Genomic DNA, 18863 nt, shown 5'->3' on the forward strand with positions numbered 1-18863 from the left:
CTTGGAAGAATTATCCTATCTGAGAATAGTAAATAATGTGGACAATTGAGCTCATAAAATACTCCTAGAACTTTCTAGATAATAAATACAGTATTTGCTCTCTTGCTAGAACATCTGATACTTGCTTGATAGCTTATATATTGTGTGGCCTCCCACTTTCAGAATAGCATATGGATGAGTACCATCTGCTCTTTACAGCTAGAATCAGCTGTTACTATATATTTTTTTTCTATTCGTTTCATTTTTCTGAACTCAGATTTTCAGCTTGCAGATGTTTTTCAGGCATATGGCTAAGCACTGAAACAATAACGTTAACAACAGGTATGTTCATGCATGTGAGTGATTTGGTACTTCGTTTTTATCAAAGGACAAAAGAGCAGAAAGAAATCTTTCATATACTTACCAAAAAAAATAAAGTGGCCCTTATGTTCAGAATAGACAATCTGTGATGTGAGAGAGAAAAATACCCTTCAAAAATTACTCAGTTCTATAAGTTAGGGAATCATGCTATTCCAGACATTTGGTTCACTGTGCTTACTTGGTTAATTATACTCAAGTAAAGGTATTTGGTTGCAAAGAAACATACTGCTTTCCAGTGTTATTTTGGTTATGTGAACAAGTTAGTAAATATTTTTACAGTTTTCACCTCAAAATGTGAAAGCTGCATGGAAATGTTTTTCATGGTCACACATTTGACCTGAAATAAATATATAGTATGCTTCAACTGAGGAAGTGTCATCCAATATAGAGTAAACAGAAAGGACTGATGAGTTTGTTTCTCGTTCCTAAGGAGACAACAAGGAAAAAAAAAAAGGAGAGAGAGAGAAATACAGAAAACAAATCAAAGAAAAAATTTAATTAGAGAACAGTTTCAATACCTCCACAAAGCATTTGTGCTGACTTTCAGCTTCAGAGCAAATGTATTGATTTGGAATGCCTTGACTGAGTGAGCAAATACTGTGCAACTTGTTGGAAATTTAGTTAATGATAGATGGGCTTAGGTATATGCAAAACATCTTCCTGCTTTGACCTTGTCTTAAGTGATATTTTTTAAAGAAAAAAAGCTAAAACCATCTATAGTTATTCCCACTTTCTCAATTAAATCCATATAGCTGCTTCTTCATGGACACAGAATAATACTACCATGTTGAACTATGCCTGCAGAATCAATGTCTAATTCAGGAAAACCACAATAAAATCGGACTTAAACAGGAAAAGTGTAGCTTATTTCTATCTGTTTACTTGAATTCCCTGTCTACCCATTGTGTCTTTGCAGCAGTTGCTGTGCAAGCAAATGATTTTTTATTTTGCTGGGTGAATTGAAAAATATCTATATGTATGTATGTGTATTGGGGAATTTGAGGTAGTTTTACAAAGCTGCTGGAAATTGAGTCCTTTAATCTACTAGACAGTTAAAAAAAAAAAAAACTACAAAAAAACAACAAATAAACAAACAACAATAAACCAGCTTACACAAGATATGTCCAATCCATCCAGAGACAGTTTTCTGCAGAGGTGTAATACCACCTGTCAGGGAGGCTGTATTATATGCTGGGATAAGGGGTTTTCACTCTGTTTTTGAAGCTGTTCCAATTTCTTTAAAACACTTAAATATTCATCCTCTGAACCAGAAAATGACGCTTCTGCCATGTGTCAAGAGATTCACCCAAGATGGTGGTACATGTGGGGAAAAAGAAAACCAACTGTAATTGGGGATTACAGCAATGTTGGCATGGACTTACAGATAACTTTCCCAATGGAAATAAGCATGACAAAAAATACAGCAAGACCTTGATTCTTTGGGAACTTGGCATGAAGCAATTCAATATGTTGTCTTTGTATGAAGAGATTTATTCATCTTTCTTCTTTAGAAGACCATTGTGTTTACATGTTTACATCCTTCTATCCAGTTTTGATAAATGGAGGAGGTGGTACTGCAGGTGGGGAGGTTATTTATGAGGTCTGTCTTTAAAACAACTAAATGAAGGGTAGGATGTGGACTGTTTTAAGAATATTCCTGACTTTAATGTAGTCCTTCGTTTATCACCTTCTTTCAGAAACTGAAAAAATATTATATCTTTCAAATCAAGCCTTTGCAAATTCAGTGATGCTGAAAACAGTAAACTTGAGCACTGGACATATTTTACCATTGGCAATAAGTACAAATATCCCAAGACCTTATTGTTGTAGCAAGAGGTGTAAAACATGTCTGCGTTGCCCTTCCTTTGACCCCTCTAGCTCGGAGGGAGGTTAGCCATGTGTGCACAGGCAGGTTTGTGGTAACATTCCTTCCTCCATGGGACATTGCCCAAGTGTTACCTGGAGCACTCTGAAAGGAAAAAGCAAAAAACAAAACAACAAAAAAACCACCTTTTATTATCACAAGCAGTAACCGTAGGGAAAGTTTCAGAAATCTGAGAAGTTGCTTTTTTATCTATTGCCTGATAAGTCAAGCCGCCTTTGTGTGGGGAACTTGTGTTATTTTGGTAGCACTTGAAGTCTGAGATTAGTGATATGGCTGAAGACTCACTTTATCATTCTCATTTCTTGTAATAGGTGATGCGTATGTTCAGGCAGCTGGAGCGTAAAAGAGACTTAGAAAATAAGGAGCAGAGTGAGGATTTAAGGATGTCTGAAAATGTTAGTTAAGGGAGAATATAAGAATGATATCTATAAGTATCACATGGAAAACTTCACTATAGCTATTTCCATTTTATCTATAATTCATTTAAAAGACAGTTTTATGCTACCACACTATATGCACATTCTTTTACATCTTTTCTTAGAGTCCTAACATATTGCCATGTATCATCTCTCTGTATTCTAATGTGAAAAATATGCATTATACTGTCATGTGCCACATCATCATTTGTGTGATGAAGACTTAAAGTTGATTGTTAGAGCAAAGAAGTGCTCATGGAGCAGTTTGCACAGGAAGGCTGCAAAGAAAGGCTTCTGTGAAGGTGAAGTTTTATATGAAAAGATACTGAATAACTTCATAACGTTTAACAAAACAGAAGATTGAGAGTACATTTTCTGTTTCTAAATACGTGAGCAAAAGGGAGAACAACACTGAGAAGGGAGAATAAGCTGAAGGCAAATGTTACTGCGGAAAATAACAACAAATCCCGAATCTAGGTGCTAGCTAGCCATGAAAAAAATTCAGGTAGAAATTGGAAGAAAACTCCTAACCGCTGCAGGAGCTGAGTTCTGTTTCAGCTGCGCAGTGGAAACAGCAAAAGGGGAAACTAAATAGCAAAAGGAGAAACTAAACAAACAAGCTTTATAAATTTATAAAACAACTGTATGAAATACTCCCTGAAACAGCTGAGTATGGGATTTGACCCAGATTAATCTGATCCTGTGTTCCCTTATCTCCAAGTCCTGTGTTCTTACTCTACCTCCAAGTAGATCCTCTGTATAAAATCTGTCTTTGCTTCCATTTGTCAAAAAAGCCATTGTGCCTGCAAAGATAAAGATGTTCTTAGAGAGGATTTTCTAGCTGGTCATTATGTCGAGCATGTAGCCCATGACTTACATCAGTGCCTGTTTGTTTTTTGTTTGTTTGTTTTTAATTCAGTGGAGCTTCAGTGAGAAGAGAGCAGGAGTATGTATTTAGTCCTTACACGGTATTTTCAGGGCATCTGACTTTACTGTCTTATGTTGTGTAACATCTTCAAAATGGTTATTCTGGCCCAAAATCCCATAGGTATTTCTGTGGGTGAGTAACACTCCCCTTCAGAAGAAATACTGATGTTAGTGGTGTTTGTGTGAGGTTGAATTCAGTGTGAATAGTATCAGAAGTGAATCATTGTGATTTTCCTTCAATTTCTTCTTATAAAATAAGTTCCTGTTCAGTATGCATCAGGACGGCAAAATCAGATGAGTAGTAGGTTTCCAGAGAAACATGGTGAGAGACACACTCTCATCACAGAAAAGTGAAATCACTAAAATTCAGTCTTTGATGGAATTTGAAAAAAATAGTAATTTTATGCTTGAGGAATCTTCTTTTTCCAACTCTTGCTTTTAGTACTGATTGCACTTTCATGCACAGCTAAGAAACATTAACAGACCAGACCATTTCAGAAAAATATTTCACTTAGCTTTTGTCTCTGTTTTGAGAGTTTTGTCTTGTGACTGAGTTTTATGATACATGCTTGTCATGGTTTATTGAACATGAGTGAAGTTTTTCCTAGTACAGCTCAATATAGACACAGTGGAAACATGATAATGGTATATTCAGCATGCGTTAAATTGACATTATAAAGTAAACAAAAGTAAACTCAGAGGAAATCATTTCTGCGCCCTGAGGTGTATCAAAGATATTTTGGTATTTAAAGTTTAAATCAGTCTGTGCTCTTATTCTGAATGCCAGTGTACAGCTGTATTGACAGCAGAGCGACTGTGATAAAAGGGTCACTTTGAAAGTCATGAGGTTTGTTCAATCTGAAATGTCATCAGAGAAGAAAAAAAAATTATCTTGGATGTGAAACACAAACAAAGGTGTGATAGCACACGTGTAGACATAAAAGTACTGAAATGAAAGGCAGTGTCAGTATTATCACCTGAAATAGGCATTTACAGAAGATTTGTGTGATGATTTAACTTCTCCACTTAGAGGGGGGATGTAAGAATTTCTAATGCTTATGGCTTCCCACTGAGCCATTCTTTTAGTACAGTTTGAGAAAGTGTTTGGAGCTTGCTTGTGTGGAAAAAAAATTCTCTTTATACTAGAAAAATATTTCGTGTTAAAAAGAAACCAATAAACCCGTGTTGCTGTATATATAATTTAATAAGTTGTAGATTTCAAAGTTTAGGTTAATTTTCAAAGGATCTTTTATTCTATAAACTAGAAACCTTTACAGTCATTCCAGCAGGTAAGCATCTTTTGATAATGCCAAATAGTTCCTGCATCAGAGAAGAAGGGTATTTGCACAGAAATAACCTTTAGTTTTCCTTGGTATGTAATAAAAGACTTGGTTTAACAGCTGTAAGGCTTTGGGGGAACAAGAGTAGATTTAAATCCGCTGCCCTAAGAGTGGCTAAATATTCCAAACGTGAGTTACAGTTCTGATCAGGGATAGCTCATACAAACCTGGAGATATGTATGTATTATGTAATACGTAGCATAAATTTGTCTCAGTTGAAGATTTTCTGAGGGATCTCTGCCCCATCCTCTGCCCTGTTGTGCCGCTCCATTTCTGCAGAAAACCATCCATCCAACACAAGTAGCCCTACGGGTAGCATCTCAGCCTCCCAGCTGCCGGCAATCAGAGCCTGCCATATTAATGCGGAGTGCCGTTTCTTTAATTTATGTGGGCTGTGAACCAAGCAGCAGGAGTTCTGATTTACTATTCCTTTTCTATTTAGTGATGGAACAAGCTACTGCCTACACTTGGGACAGGAGTATTTTCAACTACTGCTACTAAATCAAGGAGATTAAAGAATGGACTTCACATGAGAATTTATATATAAGAGTTTAAGGACTTCACATGAGAATTTCTCCTTTAGTTGCCTTTCATTGACCAAACTGAATTTTGGGGCTGTTAAGGAAAAAAAAAAAAAAAAAAACCTTTCTATCTGGCTGCACTTTCACTGAATTTTGTGCAGGGTAAGATAACATGTCCCTTGATTATATTAAAGACAGTGTAATTCAACACATATTTGGGATTAATACATGCTTTATGTTTTGTTCAAATGCTTCTCTCTTTAAAGAGCAGTATAGAATAAGTATAGCTTTTAACAGTTCTGTTAGAGAAGTGATTTTAATTCTTTATAATTAGTAGAAGTTCGAAAGAAAAATGATCCTCTAGTATTCTTAAGGTAACTGTAGTTGTTGGATAAAGGAACTGCTGGAGATGACATTTGGAGTTCTTAGCAGCAGGAAAACTTAACGAACTTCCTCCCTTTAACAATAGATTTTACAAATTTTCTTAATTGAAGCTTTCAAAAAGTGAACACTTTGACACTTGAGAGCACTCCTCTTACCTGAACTAGTGTGTTTTCCTGAGTGATAGTTAATTACTTGCTGATGGCTCACAACTCAAAGACTTAGACTTAAGAAATTTGCTGCTGAAAAAATTGCATCCATGTGGTTTAGAGCTCCATTAAAAGACTGATTTATTCAAATGTGTAAATGATGTAGGTACATTATTCAGATTAATGGGGAGTAGATACAGAATGCCTAGTAAAAAATATTGAAAGTTTTGAAATTCACAATTTACAAGTAGTGTTTGTATATTATCAAAAAGACTTTTTCTTCAGTGAATTAGCATCAAAAATTTATATTTACAAAAGTGCAAACTAATAAATATGTAGAACAGTAGCTGTAGAACTAATGAATGTAGAACTAATAAATGTAAGATAATAAAAAATAATGTATTTTCCTTGTGACCAGGCATAATTCACACAAAAATAATGTTGTAAGTTCAGTTCATCTACTTTTGGCTAAGCTCCATGACCAGCATTTAAATGCAAATGTTCACTAGCTTTATGTGACAACAAGAAGTTGCTCTAGCAACTAGGCAGTGTTTCTTGATAGCCACCACACAATATAGAAGGCTGAATAAACGGCACTAGGAAACTTTCAGGGGAAAGTAAAAATAGGTCAGAAGGACAAATCTATAAACAAGGACTACATCGAAAGTAGTTTGGTGGTTTGTGTTTGACAGAGTTAGCAGCTGTTTCTTTTGGATCTCCAGATGTTATTTGTCCTACTCTAGAAAATTCACTTTCTTGAGAAACATTCAGTTTTGCTGAAAACAGTCGGCTTTTGTGACTGGGAGGTGTTTCCTGTCCAGTCATCAAAGTAGCTGCTAAGTATTTTTCAAAGTTACTATTAAATGATACTGCATTACTCATCCGCTTGCATCCCCTGTAATGTCTACCTAAGGAAGGCTTTAATGAGCGGAAGCTTTTCGTTCTCCTGTGCCATTGATGTTCTTCCACTCAGTTGAAAAAATAAATCATAACTCTAATGCAGTTAAACTTTTGGGGACACAAAAACACATAAACTGCTATAAAGTGTTAGACTACAACTTTATCTGGATTGCTGTCATGCAGTGCTAGTAGCGGATGTTTTGAGGGAAACCTGTGAACAGGTCATGTCTTTCTCCAGAGTACATCCATGCAGTTTCTGTCATGTCATTCTGCTGGTTAGGGAATTCTTGAGACAGAGGTTGAATGTGGACCACCATATTTAGGTGCCAGCAATTGACTGTTACTGTCTTCTGTCAAGTTGTTACTTGTAGTGAAAGGTCATCTTCAGGCTATTTGTTTTCCTTTCTGTTTGGTAACAATCAGGTACCACTATTTGCTATATCTATTTTGGCTATTCAGCACAGTATCTGTGATTGTACTACTCTGCATTCCGGAGCTGCAGCCAAATTCTTTAACCACTGTCATTTGAGACCCAGTGTCCTAAAAACTTCAATAGTTTCCAGAAATCATAAACAGTGAAGACTTAGTCTGTTGCCCATCTTAAACAAGGGGAGAAGAACAGAGAGAGACTCTTCTGTCCCAGCTTCTCTGAAAATTTGGTCCACTATTCCAACCTATATCCAACCTATAGTGGACCTTTGGTCCACTATATCCAACCTTCAAGATGAATGCAGCTATACAATGACATAATTGTGCATAGCTACTGTGATTAATTTGTTTGTTAAAAGATTTCATGAGGAAAGCCTGACATGCCACACTGAGTTTTCAAGACTGTTTTGCATAGTTTCACAACCAGCAGCATTTTGTGCTAATGGGTTGTCATCTTGAATTCATGACAGGGAAATCATGCCTGGTGTCTCTGTATTTTTTTAAGTAGATTATTATAGAAGTAATCAGCCTCAACTAGATAGGGATCTTTTTTCTGTTTTTAGTCCTTTCATAGTGCTGTGAATGTATGAACATTTCACTTACCTAAGGCTGATCACTTGCGAGTCTTTATTTCAGGTATTTCCATGATATTGCTATATGTATAGTGGATGAAAATGTAAGGGGCATTTCTCTGCTTTTATTAAAGTAGGAACTCCCTTTTTAAAGATCATTGTTTTTAATAAGTTGATATTAACAGAAGTAATTTTTAATCACCATCTGATTACTATAATGATAAAGAGAATTATAAAATGAATTATATCATAAAGTCTCTTAGTCATATCTAAATAAATTTTTTCTTCACGTTCAAACAGAATAGAAAGCCAGGCTATAATTAAGGTTCTGATATGATAAAGTGAGTCTGGAAATATAACAGATGTTTAAAAGACTATTCACATGTAGTTAAAGGTTGAGTGTATTTTTGAATCGTATTTTGTTCTTTAGTAGCTACACAGAATAATAATGGTGAAGCAAAAAGAAATATTGCTAGTGCTACAGTAGAAACGTAATATTGATGTTCAGTTTTCATATGTTTCATGATAACTACTGCACCTAGCTCTGGTCTGGGCTATACATCACAAAAAGAGGAAAAAAAAAATGAAAGAAAAAGAAAGAAAAACACACACACAAATCACCCAAATAACTCCACCAAACTGAAAGTGTTACCAAAACACCAAAAAGATTATGTACTAATTGTATTTGTAAATCAGTTAGCAGAATGGCCTGTTTCTGGGCTGCTGATTCTATTACAGTTAAAAATCAAATATTGGTTCTACAAAAAAAAAAAAACTACTGCTTAATAAAAATTAAGACTAAGAAGACAATTTGATCATCTAGCCTGCTTTCATGTGTATTAACAGCCACTACATTTCATTCAGTCTCTAAAAACTCTAGAAATGTGTACTGTAGAACAGGAAAATCAATTTGATAGAAATGTTCAAGACCCAATTAGCAGCAACTAATTGATAAAAAAGAGATGTCTTCAGTTAATACTAAAACATAAACCCACAGAAGGAGAGAGAGAGAAGGAAAAACTAAAAATAAAAATGGTGACGATACTCTGCTCAAATGCTGAAAATGAGGTTGATTTGGCCCAATACAAACTAGTTAGGATCTCATTACTGATGAAGAAATATTGATATATTTTACAGTCCTTGTCACCATGGTGCAATAACATTCATATTTGGGGATGTTGCAGTGAAGTGTACCTCGTATTGAGCATATTTAGGTAGCTTTCTATTGGGAAGGTATGACTCTAATAGACTGTAACACCAGAGAAGTAGTCCAGTTGATTCATTTTGGTAACTGCCCCTAGCATGACAAAACCCTTGGTTTTGGTATTTGCTTGGTCTTGTACAGTTCCAGACTACATTACTTACAGATTGCTTTGCTTTAATTTTCACCAGATCCTTTTATTGAGTGGTATTTCAAGATGCGCATCACTTATACATACAGTTTGGTACCACCTTTGCAGACTTGAGACTTCATTTTGGAACTTAGGACTGAACGATTAGCAGAAACGATGTGGATAAGAGACGAATATAAAATGGTATAGATGAGGATGAGCAGGACTGCAAAAGAATTTTAATGCAAGATGGAGAAAATTTTAGATGCTGTTAGACTTTGATGCTGTGGAGTTGGTGGAATGAACTAAAAAGAGATGATAAAATTGAGTAACCGACAAGGAATATGATCAAAGAAGTGGTATTTGAACTCATGAAGTAGAATGTAGTGGTAAAGCACACTGGATAGAAGGACATAAGGATAATTTAACCAGGGTGTGATAATAATTTGCATATAGTTAAAACATTTATGGATGATCTAACAGCTAGTGGATATTTTGTGCTGGAAGACCTAGCACAATTCAGAGGTGAATGCAGAGCATAAATGATGCAGAGATTAGGGTGAAAACTGTATTCTACTCTTGGCTTTCAGGTCTAGGTTGCAGTGAAAAAGATTATGCTGTCAAAGCTGACTGAATTCAGGGGATGTGTGCAGGATTTGGGGTAAGGGGAAAAGGAAAAATTATGAAAAATTGGAAATATTACTCTGAAGAAAACAGCTGTATTTAAAATGAATTATCATAACTCCTGTCAAGGATGATATCTTGACAGTATTGAACTTACTGGGGTACTTCAATTATGTAATAAGTATTTTGCCTTCATTAAACAATTTTGCAGAGAAAAGCGGTTCAGTCAGTAAATGAGTGCTCATAAAATTGTGCTTGAGAATACTGCTTTATGGAACCAAAAATTATAAGAAAATGCATTAATTATTGCTCAAGAGGAGGAGAATTTCACTGAATAAGAAATGATCAGATGGTTTAGATAAGGGTATTCTTATGTCTTTTACATTACAAAATTATGTGGAATATCTACTTTTAATGTAATTACCAAGGCAACTGTAGAAGGAATATTCTGTAGTTTCTTTATTAGCTGATAGCCTTGCTATGTCAACCATTTTAATGTGAATTACTGAGAAATGAGAATTAACATATTAACTAATGATGTTACTGCAGAGGATATGAATATGTACTTCTGTTGTACACCATTGTTTGGTTAATTTATTTACTCTAAAGTGATGTTGGCTAAACCAAATGCCACTTATTAAATGCAAAAGCCTTTTCCACACAATATTGTATTAAAAACTAGAATGTTAATACCTATAATGTATTAGTTACTATATTACTAGGTTTTGCCAGGTTCTGTATTTTTTGTTTTCTAATTTGGTTCTATGATGTACACTTCCTGTTTGCCATAGACTGACTTAGCTTTAAATGTCCTACGTTCAAGTGGCCCTTAATCTAAGGCAGAACAGACCCAGCTCTTCAGATGGTACAAATTAATGTGGTTAACTAACTATATTGTTTTATACAAGCCAAGTGCCTGTTTTGCTTAATTCAGTAGTACATGAGATCAACAGTTCTGCGGAAAGCTGCAGACAGATAAGAGAATCTGCAGCACAAAGCTATGACTCAGTACACACATATCACACATTCTGCTCCCAATTCGCTTAACAGGATTAGCTAGGCAATACAGTCATCCCATCTGAATACATAACACTGTTATTTTGTGGGGTATTATTCCACCACATAGAATGTACAAGGTTACACAGCATCTCTTTAAAGATCAATATAAATATTTTAGAAAATTCTTGTTCTATCTGTTGACCTATAGATATGGAAAACATTCACAGTTTGTACTGGGTGCCTCACTAGCAGTTCTCCTACAGTATGTACTTTACAGCATTTTCATTTGTTTGTTTGGGTTTTTGTGTTTTGGTAGCTAAGGCCTGAATACAAACAGACTTTTGAGGTCTCAGTGAAGAATATTAGGTTGCTTTGCCAGGTTGCTTTCTTGCAGGAGAACTTTCATTCCTCCCCACCATAGCTGTCCTCTAGAGTTGTCTTCTTGCACTTGAATTGCACATACTGAAGCCTTTCATTGAGACAGTACTCTATTTCCCAACCCTATTAGGATGTATCAGTCTTCTCCACCTACATACCTTGCCTTGCAGTCGACTGCTGTTTCACTTGATCTTGTCTAGAGCTGCAGACATTTTTTAGCAAAACAGAACATTGTTGCGAAGTACTTGCGTGATCTGTCAAAGCATTTCATTTTGAAGATTCCTTCTTTCAGAGAACAGGGCAGAAAAGTCTGGGAGCTCTTACCATAGTGTGAGTTTTTAGGATTTCCAGGACCTCCTGTTGGAAAGGCACTTGGCTGCATTTCCAGCTGCAGGACTACAAAGCCCAGGTCTCACCAGATGCCAAATGCTGCCTGAATACATGGAGTTTTGTCCTGAGCCTGTGCTGAAAGATGAGCAGGGGGCTCAGGGTGTACCTTTCTCTTCATTAATTCTTAGGATGCAAAGTTTCTATTGCCTTTAGGGGCAGTTTACCAGTGTAATAAATCTCCCTGATTTGTATGAGGCATTTATTTTGTTAAGTTTCATTGCATAAATCATCTACGACTTTAACTCCCGGATAGGTAATGTATAGAAACAGAATGAGGATCTCAGCATTTACCTTCCTTTTTCATGTTTTCTGTATTCAGATTTTTGTAATGAACCAAGTAACTTCTGCTAAGCGGTATTTGTAACTGCTCACTGATCAAAACAGTAACTATACGCACTTATTTTTTCATAGAAAAATATGCTACTTGCGCAAATCTAAATATATATTTGAAAAAGAAAGAATAGAATAGCATAGAATGTATGGCAAGAATACTATTTCTGTTCTATCATTCCAATTTCATGCATAAAAGACTATTGAGTTCAGATTCTGGATGTTTACCAGCAAGTGACATTGACTCTAAGTGTAACTGGACAAATTATGGAAGGAAATTAAAAAAAAATACAGAGATATAGAAGTTTTGTTGCATGTCAAATTGTGTTGTGTAGGCTTAGTCTAGTTTAATTAAACAGACCGTTGATATGCAAGGCCTGTAATAAGAGATTTGCAATTTTCAGTGGAGGTAGCATTCTAACAGATATAACACTCTTTCTTTAGTGGCACTGCAGTGTGTTGAGAGCTTCTTCCATTATGTTCACTGCAATGCTGAAAATAACAAAGTATTAGAAATGAATCACTATAAGCATTGCAGTCAATGCATTACCTGTTTAAATTAATGTTCAGAAGCTTCCTTACTGAAAAACTCCTACAGGAAATCCTAATATACATTTTATTTTATGATTAGAGCTAAAATAAAGCTGTTTCACTGAAAAATGTGTGGAAAGTATTCCAGTGGAAATACTAATGCCAGGTTCATTCCCCATGAGAAAGAATATCAGTTAGCTTTTTGGTGAAACCATTTCAACCATGTTCAAACACGTATTATGGTTGCAAAACTCATGACAAAATTTTTAAATACTGTTTCAAAAAACACAGTGGATTGATTGGATTGGTTTTAGCTGTGGTTTCCAAGCATCCATTGAACAGACACACATAGCCAATTAATTCATAGGAGACCTTGCAATGAGACTGACTGGAAGGAATGTTTGGTGAGATGCCATATTGTTGTGATGACTCAACTACTCAAAAAGCAAGGTGGAAAATCTTGAGATTTTGTAGTCAGTGAGGGAGGATCAAGCCTGTAGCTGCGGACAGTAGTGGCATACTCTACAACCTGGGTTGACCTACTCAAAGCATATTGCATCTTCCTTCAATCCCACACACCCAGATTTCTTTCTCAAAGAAACCAAGTTAAGAAGGGATCCTTGAGCACACCTCTGCACCTTGAAATGACTGGGGATGGGAGGATTCCTGGGGCTATGAGTTTAGCTGATTTCAGGTGCCTTCGCAGTTTGTGTCTTAAGGATTTGCATTTTTCCTTCAACTTGCCCTAAGTTCTATTTCATTTCATTCAGCTAAGGAATGTGTTCTTCTCAGTGACGTGGCTCTTGGCAGGCATTTGCATCCCCTGCTCCGAGTCTTAATACGATCAAGTCTCTGCTCTTCCAGGCATATAGCAGTATACAGCAATGACCTGGCTTCATTCAGTTTTTATTTGTTTATAGGCCTGGTCTGTGTTTCAGCTAAACTGCCAATTACTTTTCAGGCTCCTTGGTTCTTCCATACAATTTCTCTTAAGTCATCCCTCTACAGAGATTGACTTTCTCTGTTTCGCAATGCTATGGAGATTCTTGTCTACGCCATAAGAAAATCTGGAGGTCTGTCTGAGCCACCTTTCCCAATTCCTGTTTTACAAAACATTTTAGAGCTCAGAGGAGGTGCTAATTTCTTTTTTCTTTTTAGACTTCACAAAATACTATTTTACTTTACTATTTTTTTAATTGATTATTTTTCCAATTAGATTGAAGAGCTTTTGTGATAAGCATGACTAATAAGTTTTAGTGATGATTAATATGTATCTAGAATTTACATCTGAACTTCAAAGAACTTCTTTTTTAAAATAGCGCCCATGCATTTTTGCTTCCATAACATTTATGCTTTCTGATATGTTTCTGTCCTTTTTTTTTCCTGTACTTTTTTTATTATTATTTCTTTTGTTTGCCTCTGGCTTTTTTCCTCTCTTGTACAATGTGTATTGTTCTAAATGGATCTAGAACAGCATTTTTTATTATACTGACAAGAACAGCAACACCTCTGTAGATTGTCCTACAGCAAAGGCATGACAGAATAAATGATCATAAATAAATCATCTTACATGGTTTCTATGTTTCTAGTCCTTCACTTCTTCTCTCTAAGGGGCAAGTGCTCTGGCAAACCACTGCCTTGCATGGCACTTGAGACCTAAAACAGATATTGACAGAACAGATGTGATTGTTGTTTTGCCTGCCATAGTTTAGGATTTGAACCCAAATCCCAAGTGTATAACAAAATAGGTACTGGAAGCCACCAAGGATTGATAGACCATATGTTGCTAGAATTTCAATAGTTATACCTCTTCATCTGTTCATTCTGCATGGTCAAAGTGCTATTGGCAGAGGTCACATTTGTTGGTCAAGAATTCAGGTACTACATATGGCTTGCAGAAAGACATTAAACAGGGGCATAGATGGCCTCGATTCTCCATGTTTCTGTTTTCTATCTATGAAATAGGAGGAAATATGTATTTGCTGTATACTTTTTAATGTGTAATTTATACTGACAGTCTTTAGGAAAGAAAGTTGAGTTTGTTACAGTTGTAGATATATTCTCAGAAGAAGTCATATTAGTTGATAAAGGAGAGTGATGCCTACTAATGTGTAATCTAGCCTTTTGCTGCATCACATTGCCTTTCTTCTACACTCGTATTCACAGTCCCTGCATTTGAAAGACCTGAAACAGAGGAATATCTGACACTGTGTGTCATTTGCATGTCCTGTTACATGTTTGCAAGTTACTATCTCATATTGCTGATAGAACAGCTTCTAGTGCATGTGTTTAAGTGCAATGCCACTGAGCACAAGGAGCTCCATGAAGACCCAATGGATGGGCAAGTCTTCAGTGGTGTTTTTATCTTAATTTATGTGTATTTTGGAAGCAGGATTGTTACAGAGACTTTTGAGAGAAGGTGTATCTATTTACATGCTTTTGATTATTAAAGTGCCTAAACCAGAGAAAGGACTGAGATAATAGATGTGTACATCGATCTTGCCTACAAAGCTAAGTGGTAATGCAGAAAATAAGGCATAATAACAAAGGCAGACATTAAGTTCTTGAGGTAGAAATTGGTAGTACCAGAATATTGAAAACCTGACTAAGGTCATGAGGTTTATATTTTTCCAAACTGCTGTGAAAAAAATCTGCAAGCATATATGTGTCTGATTTGCAATATTAACTAAAATAAGTATACAATCAGCAAATGCAATTCATGCTTTATTCTATGGAAACGGAAATATTTCTGTAGAAATATCCTATTAAAAGGAAGGAAGGAAGCCAAAAATAAATTGAGACTTTCAGATACTAGACAGCTACTCCCTGGGGGTTATTGTGAGGCCAGCAATATGCCAGTGTTGTACAAAATAGTCCACTGTTTAAGTGGAAGGAAACATGAGTGACAAATGTAGTATTCAGCTGAGCTTGTTATTATGAAGGTCAGAGTCCTTGGCTGATGGGAGAAATAGACCTTGCCAAAAGTGTCAACTAGTAAGGGAATTTGTTAAATAAACACCAATGAAAAGTATGCCTATAGAGAGACAAATGTTTTGCCTTCTTATTGTTAAAATAAAGTGGGCAATAGCTATTAAAAATATTGTTTAATCTCTTTGGACCTGTCTTTCCAATTGTTAATGTCTAAAAGTATTTTGGAATATTTCTCAGTTTTCAGAATTTCGCACTTTTTAGTAGAAACAGTAATTTTTATTTTTAATAAACAGCTTCTCATGTGGTATTCTCGAAGTTGTATGAATTCTCCATACTCTTACCTGGTTGCTGTCACTGAAAGGATGCATAACAGTGGTGTGAAAGAGCAAAATGTCACATTCCTCTAAAGTACAGTTTTGACTAATCACATTTTACTGGCTCAGAAGCCCCTGTGTGCACTTGAAAAGAGAGCTGTAGAGCAGTGCTAGTCACTGAGTTGTGTAACACAGAGCATGTTCATCTCTATTATTGAAGCAGCTGTTGGCAGAGGAAGTTTACTAAAATCACCGCCTTCTTGGACCCTGTTTCAGGTGGGATTCCATTTGTCCTCACGGGAGAGTTTTTCCAGCAGTCTCAGAGGCCAGCTGCTTTCATGATAGCTGGGACAGTCAACTGGCTCTCCAACTTCGCAGTCGGATTGCTCTTCCCTTTCATTCAGGTACTCAGCATTCTTGATCTCTGATATGCTGTGATATAGTTGATATACTGTGGCATATGATGTTTGAATAGTAATTTTCAGGTAATAATAAATGTATTTTCATTGAAGTGGATGAAATTCCCACCATCTTTGTGATGCATTTCAATTGTACTACCCACGTATTTCATTGTTTGAATGTCTTGGAGGAATCTGTCCTGAAAAAAAATAAAATAAAATAAAATGAATCTCTATATTGTAGCAGTGGACAACCCTATATGGCAAATTCCTCGTGGGAGTGCTGTAGCAATATAGTCTGATGGCTGTGTCCGGAAGTCACAGTCAGTGATGATGATTATCCCTGCCTTCTTCTTCAGCCTTTAGACCACCCATCTTCTGGCTTATCCTATGCTTTGAGAATTCTCGTTAGTTCATTGGGGTATAAATGCTCTCTGCTCCTCGCTCTGTCTGAGCTTGTCTTCATGGCTCTCTTCTTTTCAGTCTCTGCTGACGGGCTTCTTTAGCTGGTTCCTTCTAGCTGCAGCCTAGTTTCTGCATGGATGAATTTGCTCCTGTCCCGCCTTCACCAGGCTCCCATAAGCTTCACTTTTAGTGGAGTGCTTGTTTATTTCCTCGGCTGAACAAGTGGAGGATTGAGGACAGTTTCCTTGAGACCTGTCTGACAACTAGTGTTTGTATTTTAACAGCATAAGTTTATTGTCTAAAAATTAAAAATGAATAAAATAAAATTCAAAGCTTTACATAGAACAGCATTTCCCCCCTCTGATTCCTATAAATACCTCATATTGGTTGATAAGCAATTGGCAAAGCAGGCATCTAGCAGCTTCTCATTCAAAACCACACTGAGGGCCTTTTCCTGACCATGCACTTCTCCTGGGCTAACGTGGGAGCAGCTTTTCTGTTTCAGGAGCTGAAAGGCAGGTGATCAGTCCCATGAAAAACTGTTTAAACTTTTTAAAGAGCCATCCAGCTTCACTGTTAACATTTGAGTGAGAAGCTCAAAACTACAGGACAAAGTACAGAATTCCTAACTGGTTGCTTAAAATGCACAAGGAAAATAGAAGAGGCAGAAGAAGGGCATAGAAAGGAAGGAGTCCTCCAGACTCTCTCCAGAGAGATTTTGGAACATTACACTTCAGATCATTTATGAGTAATGAGATTTGAAAAACAGGCAGGGAGGTGATCCTGCTGTTTGTGCCTTCTTAAAACTGAAAATTGTATGATACATTATCATATGCAATACTGTACAACATGTCTTACTCTAAGCCTTTATATATTAATTTTCACTTGAGAGTGGAAATGCTTTTAGTAGTGTTTGAAAGTAGCATCTGTTAGAGATGATATAGGGCAGAACTTGAAGGCATTATAAAGTCTGACCCTTGATCTAAGTTTGACACAATTTAAAATTTCTTTTAAAAGGAAAATGTCTCCAGTCATTGTGATTACTTGGATCGCCTTCAAAAGTTAACATGATTATAAAGGCTGTCATCCTTCCAAACTCCGTAGTAGTACTAACATTAACTTCAATTAGACTGCTCAGAGCTATGAGAGTTAAGGGTTTGTTTTAATGCTTAGTGAAATCAGCTGTTTTTTCACCAGTTTTATAGCTCAGAGTAAGGACTTGCAAGCTCAGACTTAAAAGTCTGATTTTCAAAAGGTGAGATTTCCAAAAGCAGGTAGAGTTGACATAATTCTTTTCCCACTGAGGTCATTAGATCCAAATTCAGCAGAAAAACGATTAGACAAATCCTCTGCCTTTTTGAAAACCTGACCTTAGTCATCAGCATCAGCCTGCTCATCCAGCATGCGGATGCTTCTGTGTAGTTTATTAGCTTTTTCTCCAAAAAGACAGGGACTGACCATTGAAGCAGCATTGGAGAATGCCTCCTGCTCCGGCTAGCTGGGTACCAATGGTCCCTATGTTTGCCTCCATGGTGGCCGGGATGCCAGCAGGGAATGAAGTCCCAGATCTGGGGCAGTATAATCAGAATACATTAATTGTGTATTTTTTAATAATATAGAAACAATGAATAATTATGTTTCTCCAAAATTGCAGTTTCTACCTCCTGCACAAAACCAAGGAGTTACCTGAGCTCCAGCTGTCAGCTGGATCTGAATTTACACAATTCAGGACTCTTCCATTAGTGCAACCTTCTCTCTTGTTCTGCTAATCCCCCCTGGTAGGTCACCTATTGGGAACTGTTTAAAAAAGGCTCTCAGTAAATTCAAGTAAAAAGGCAAACTACATTTTCTGTTTCTTTCACATGCATATTAAAGCTTTTTGAGTGTTTTAGTATTCATGAATATGAAGTTTGCTGTTGCCTTGGGAAATTTATCATTTTGTGTCATAAAAATTTCTCTTTGAGTGCTTACAAGATTACCAGTTTAGTTTTAATGAAGGAAATTATATTTCCATATTACAAGGGTTTGGGTTTTCTCTCCTTTAAAAAATAATAAAGAAAGAAAGCTTACAGTTTGCACCTGAAGATGAAAGCAGTGTTACTTGAACTGATTTTTTAAAGCTTTTTCACGAGATCAATCTATAATGTCTCCACATTCCCTAGCTTGCCCTTTTTTCCTATTTCATTCAACCTTATTCTCAAAATTCAGTTTGTGTTTCTTTACAGAATGGCAGTTGCCTCTCCTTAGCTTATTTTTGTAATTCTAAAACAGAAAAAAAAATCTTTAAAATGATTTTTTTTACAATTTTTTTTCTACAAAAAATACACAGAATGAGTGAATAATCCCTTCTGT

General features: G+C 36.2%; 1 protein-coding gene across 1 annotated transcript in view; it reads left to right on the plus strand.

Moving 5' to 3' along the window:
- SLC2A9 (solute carrier family 2 member 9) overlaps window positions 1-18863 on the plus strand; it is a 101216-nt gene that overhangs the window by 67369 nt on the left and 14984 nt on the right. Inside the window, exon 11 of the mRNA XM_040556448.1 lies at window positions 15985-16112. Within this exon, the coding sequence (XP_040412382.1) occupies window positions 15985-16112 (128 nt within the window). The remainder of the gene's footprint in view (window positions 1-15984; window positions 16113-18863) is intronic.

This window comes from Cygnus olor, chromosome 4 (genome assembly GCF_009769625.2).
Source record: "Cygnus olor isolate bCygOlo1 chromosome 4, bCygOlo1.pri.v2, whole genome shotgun sequence".
In the NCBI taxonomy this organism is placed as follows: Eukaryota; Metazoa; Chordata; class Aves; order Anseriformes; family Anatidae; genus Cygnus; species Cygnus olor.